The sequence below is a fragment of the Prunus persica genome, unplaced genomic scaffold (assembly GCF_000346465.2).
Source record: "Prunus persica cultivar Lovell unplaced genomic scaffold, Prunus_persica_NCBIv2 scaffold_35, whole genome shotgun sequence".
In the NCBI taxonomy this organism is placed as follows: Eukaryota; Viridiplantae; Streptophyta; class Magnoliopsida; order Rosales; family Rosaceae; genus Prunus; species Prunus persica.
Genome location: NW_018027164.1, coordinates 1 through 5,907, shown reverse-complemented (window position 1 = coordinate 5,907; position 5,907 = coordinate 1). Strand labels below are relative to the sequence as shown.

Here is a 5,907-nt window from a genome sequence, read left to right as displayed (position 1 = left end):
TCTTCTGAGGTGTCGGGACCCGGCCACCCTTAACGGGGCAGTCTGCACGCCTATGAAAGGATTCAGCCTCACGGTAATGCGATTTTGCCGTGTGTGCTGGGAAGCAATAGTCCCCCGGTTGGACTGCTCGTCCTTAGTCATAGAGTAATGCATTTCTACCATATGTCTAGTCAAAACAGTCTCCGTGTTGGATTGTTTCCCCCAGTACTTGTCGATGGTGTAGTGATTACATATATATTTTTTTATACTTATATATTTATAAGGATATTTCTTTGCATATTGTGTTTTATAAGCATATGTCTCAGGAAGGGGTTGGTTAAAGGAAAAAGGTCCAATTTGGTTATTATATTATGCTATATCGTGTTTATGGGATTACTATGGTTTAAAAATTCAATGGATTTCATTGCATGATTTGGCAACGTTTTTTCTAAAACGGTGGGGTTAGTATGTTCGATTATCACTATTCAAACTTTATTTTTGTCCACTCACAATTTCTGCTTTGCGCCCTCCCAGGCTGTAGCTTGACGTGACTAATGAATCCAAGCCAAGCCATTCTTCTCGCGCTTCCCACTTTAATAGTAGGACTTTTATGTTGTTTATTTCCTTTGAAAACTATTTTGGTTGTGTAACTAAAGAATTTCTTATATTGCTCTGATATTGCCTATGAAGGGTTGAAATTGAGGTCGGATGCCTATTTTGTGAACTGTGTACTTTAGCATTGTGTGTGCTACCAGTTGGGATGTTTAATGTGTTGTTTTTACATGTGGAAAATATTGGGATTTATTCGTTTTTCAAGGGAGACTTTGTCAAAATTTGGGTAAAACTCTTAGCCCTTTTTCTATTATTGTTCAAGGAAGAGGGTTATTTTAGTAAATGGGCCAAGCATCAGTTGAATGTCGGAAGGAAACATGGTCTGTCACAAATCTATTATTGGAATACTAAAATAATTTTCTAATAATTGAAACTATTTTTAAAATATATTCAAAAATTAAAAATACTTTTAATCAAATCCATTTTTGGAATACTAAAAACAATTTCTAATAATTCAAACTATTTCAAAAATATGTTTGGAAAATAAAAATAATTTTAAAGTCCACAAAATTATTTAAGATAAGTCAATATAATCAATAAGTAATTTATGAAATTGATTAAATACTTAAATAATAATTATCCAAATATATTTCAAGAGTATAGCCAAACGGCTATAATTTTAAAATATTCGTATATATTTAAAGAGTATACCCTCGTGGCTATACTCTTTAAATATATATATATATATATATATTAAAAGTATAGCCATGCAGTTATGCTTTCAAAATATTCATTTAAATATTAATATATTTTAGAGGTATAGCAGTGCAGCTATACCATTAAAATATTCTAATATATTTAACGAGTGTAGCCGCCCGGCTATACTCTTAAAATATTTGAATATATCTTTAAATATTAATATATTTTAAATGTATAGTGCGGCTATACTCTTTAAAGAAAAATAAGGAGGAATTGCAACCCCTATAGTAACAGGAGAATGGTACATAATGAAGAAGTTGAACCAAATTCATATATGGATCAATAAGCAAAACAAAGAGATCACTACCAATAGGTCTTCTGACAACAAACCACTTGTTAAAATCTCCCTCAAGGCACACTCAACTAACTAGGTTTAGGTCTGGTTATGTCGTACTAACTGTATATTAAGATTGAAACTCTAATCGTAAAACATACACTTTGAAAATATATTAATATTGAAAGAGTATAGCGTGCGTCTGTACTCGTTAAATATATTCGAATATTTTAAGGGTATAGCCCTGTGGCTATACTGTTTAAATATACGAATATTTTAAGGATATAGCCCCTAGATTGAAGAAACCCACTCCACCGCACAAATCCACCCCGGCAAATGGTGGGCTCCACCAAGACTGGGCAGGCACGAAGGCAAGAACAACCAGAGTTGTTGCTTAAGGGTGCTGACATCAACGAAGAAATTTTTATAATTTTAAATAAAAAAAATCAAAGTAAATTCTGAAAAATTAACAAAAAATTCATAATCCTTTTTTATACATACCTAGCCATTTTTATTTATTATTAATCTCATACATAAAAATAAAATTAGCCTCATGTGAAGAGGAATTATCATTGGGTTGCCATGGCAATGGGTTAAAAAACCAAAAAAATATTGCTAGGTCAGGCACTATTCACGTGAATAGTGCCTGCCTGCCTTGCCCTTGCCATTTACCATGTCATCATGGGTAGAAGTGCTCTTATATTTATGTATGTGGTTGCATCCCTCTAGAAGGCTGAGGGATTTACAGCCCAAAAAGTGGACTATTCGGGATGGATTTTTGGCTTAGGTTGCTACGTGTTGGAGTCCCACGATGGTTCAGCCTGCTTTAAAGCCCAATGGGGGCTTTCTCTTAGCTGCTAATAGTGTAATTGTATGTGCAACAAACTGCATTTGATCATCCATATCAATTAGTGCTCTGTTTCAACTTGGATCAAAATATTACAAATCCTAGATCAAGCTCCCATTGGAATGAATAAAATTTACAATCAACTCATTACAACATGACAATACGGTAAACACAACTTCGCCAATGGAAGGAAGACTAAAGGAAAAATTCAAGAGCGAAGAGACTAAAGATTTTAATAGTGGTCTAGGCTTTTTTCCAAAAGGAAAGAGCCCTGGTGATTCTTCCTTTCCATCCTTGCAGCATCCAATGGCCATCTTCATCAATGCTAAAATCATTATGATAACCCATAAACTTCAACATTCTCTTCACTCTCTTCAAAAGCTCTTGGTCTAGTGGGAGCTGCTTGAACCCAGCCCTCACATTCCTAACCTGCCACTGCTTGTATGTCTCAGGCCTTTCAACTCTTTCCAGTCCCTCACACGCTACGACATTCAATATGTCCCTACCATATACAGCTTTTTCGAACAGCAGCCGCCGTTCATCTTCACGAGGAACACTGGCCTCAAACATATCAAACAGTGCAGAGAAGTGGAAGAGTGCCTCTTTGAACCGTGTGACAAAGAAGGGTGAATTGTATGTCCCATTGACAACCCCATGAATGAATAGGTCTGGATTAATTTTCTTGATCAACTTTAGGACAATGTCTCTTGGACTGTTCACCATCACTGTCTCATCAGGCATGTGCTTTAGCCGGTTCATACAATTGACCACAATCACCTCATTTCTGTCAATTTTAAGATCCTCAAATTGGATTGTTTCCCACTTCTGAGCAATGACATTGTACTCAAATGGGACATTAAATCTCTCAGCATATTTTTCCAGGCGACGCCCCGTCTCTTCAACCCTTTCTGTAGGTCGGAAACCTGGTTGGGGAAGCTCAATTGCTGTGATACGAAGCTTAGGAGGTCCACCCGGTCTCTCGGAGAGACGGTGGATAAAGCATGGCCATTGGAAACCATATGAAATGCCAAAATCAATAACGTGAAGCCTTGTTGCTTTTTCTGCTAGTTTCAGAATTGTTCTGTTCGCCAAGAAATTAGACAACTTCTTGAAAGGGGATGAAGTAACATATACCTCATGAGCTTTTAAGATTTCAGCAGCTGATATCTGCATACTAACAAGGGGAGAGTATGATGGAGTTCTGGCTCCAGCCAAGCGTGCCTCTAGGCCATCCGCAAAGTAATGAGCTGATCTCTGGGTAGCATCACCATACGGGGAAGAATGCTGCCTAATCTGCTTGAGTAGTTCACTTGCAGTTCTTTGGTCATAGCTTGCCACAGCTTGTGCACATTGAGTTAACAGTGTGCTCAAATCTACTAGTTCCCAGTTGTTATTCTGTTTCTTTGAACGCGCTGTTTTAGACCCCTTTTGCTTGTTGCGCTGCAACTTCCCACTTCCCTCAGCTATCAAAGATTCATCAGGAGAACAAGACTCAAACTCATGATTCCCATGACAAAGTAATACCTCATCAAACATTTCTTGCGGCTCAGAGTCGTCAGCAAAAGCAACTGGCTGCTTGTTGCTTCTGCCTTCTTCTGGATAATCAGCATCCTCCCTTTGATGATTTTTCTTTCCCTTTGATCCATTTGTTGAGTTGTAGCCATCATTGTCCGGCGTTGTCATCAGTATGTTAGTACTTGAAGGCCACTGATCAAGACCAGGAGGCATTAACCGGTTCCCCTCCAGTTTTACATTTGGAAGGAACTTGCTGGCTTCCCCTAACCCTCCAGAATGCCCAATCTCAGAAAGTGAATCTGAAACCAAACCAGCATCTGATAGAGACTGAACAAGAGAAGATTGGACATTTGAGGTTTCTGAAGGATCAAAAACCCAGTCTGTGTTTGGAGCAATAGAGCCATTACTTCTATGACAACTACGTGGGGAATCATCATCTGAGTTCTCAAAGCTTTGGTGCACAGAAAGAGGGAGTTGGTTGGGTGAAGGAGGGTCCTCCTGATTAAGGACATCATAGAAAGATTTTTCAGCAGCTTGGAGGGCCAAACAGTCCTGCAACATGCAGGTCTTACCCTCCAGGTCTTCTTCTAGAAGAATATCACTTACGTACTTAAGCACAGGGTGATTGTAATCACTAAAGTCAACAGTATCTCCATCAGAACCAGAGCTCAAAGAAGTACTTGAATCACTAGGGTGGTCCAAATTGGTTGAAAGGTGAACTGGACTGGTGGATTCTTGATTTACTTGGAACCCATTTACAAGATTCTGATTAGAATAGAGTGAAGCTGAGCCATGCCCAAAATTAAATCTTTCCATGGAAAGATAATATCTTTCAAGAAGGGTATCCATAAAAACAATCTATCAACCAATTTACCTGGTCAGATTTTTATTTTTTCAAGAAACCCAACTGTGATATGAAATTTTGGAATAGAAAGCAAATTGAAATGAATATTGGAATCTCATGTGATGACTATTGAAAATGATTGAATAAAATGCAGAAACCTCTGGAATAATTAAGAAATATAGGAGAGTACCTCAGACCTGAAGAAAATCATAATTACCAGACAGCTTTAATGGACTCTGGACGGGTATATGCATGGGAGAATATGCTTTTCCTCTGAGAATAACAGAAGCTGGAGGAGATCGATCTTCATAGCAATGAACCTTCTGGGAAGGCCTTGTTGAAGTGGGACAAAGCCAGCTGCCACTTTTCTACCACATAGGATTATGACAAAAAGAAAAACTACATAGTATAACCAATGAAGTTTTGACATCTAGTGTTTTCAAGTTTGTGGAAGAGTCAAGAGGACCATCCATTCAAGATGTACACCACAAACAAACCGACAAAGTTCTTAACCTATTTTTCTGAGTTCCCATTATAGTTCTCTGTTCAAATTAATGTCGGTAAGACTGAAGATTGACAAGTTGGTTTATGTGAAATGGAAATTATATATATATAATTCTGGCAGTTCCTCTCTTCTCATGCTTATCTCCTAAATCAAACATCACATGTTGGTTCTATTATAACTTTGACAAGTCCCCATCTTGTTTTAGTCTTCCCTTTGCAATTGTGGTTTTCTTTTTCTTTTTCTTTTTCTTTTTGCTAAGATACACTCACCAATATATATATTAGGAGGAAAGATAACCCACCGAATTTCGATCCTGGATGCCATGGGGAAGGGGAAGCCGCCACCACCACTACTGTAGTGATGTGGTAGATGTGGAACCCATTGGCAGGATGAGCATATATATTGAATTTTCCTGCTGGGGGAGGTCCAAATAAGACCATCTTTGAGATTGAGACGTTTACCCAAATTTGTTGTCCAAGGAAGTTGGTTTTATACAAAGAGCATGGTTACCAAAAAAAATTCTCTACAGAAAGCATCCAGATGACAAAGACAAAAGCAAAGTAGCTATCTAAATTAAATGCAATTAAAATAAAGTTTTATAATGATAGCAAACAAAAATGGGTGATGTTGTT

The 5,907-nt window shown here is 37.7% G+C and overlaps 1 protein-coding gene across 1 annotated transcript; it reads right to left on the bottom strand.

Moving 5' to 3' along the window:
- Positions 1 to 2,440: 2,440 nt before the first annotated feature.
- LOC18778129 (scarecrow-like protein 14) lies at positions 2,441 to 5,268 on the bottom strand. The gene has a single exon (XM_007211263.2). The coding sequence runs from the start codon at positions 4,773 to 4,775 to the stop codon at positions 2,655 to 2,657; it is 2,121 nt and encodes a 706-aa protein (XP_007211325.1). The 5' UTR covers positions 4,776 to 5,268; the 3' UTR covers positions 2,441 to 2,654.
- Positions 5,269 to 5,907: the final 639 nt, after the last annotated feature.

Excerpts from the sequence above, each read along its gene's own strand:
- LOC18778129 (XM_007211263.2), bottom strand. The coding sequence starts at position 4,775 with ATGGATACCCTTCTTGAAAGATATTATCTTTCCATGGAAAGATTTAAT.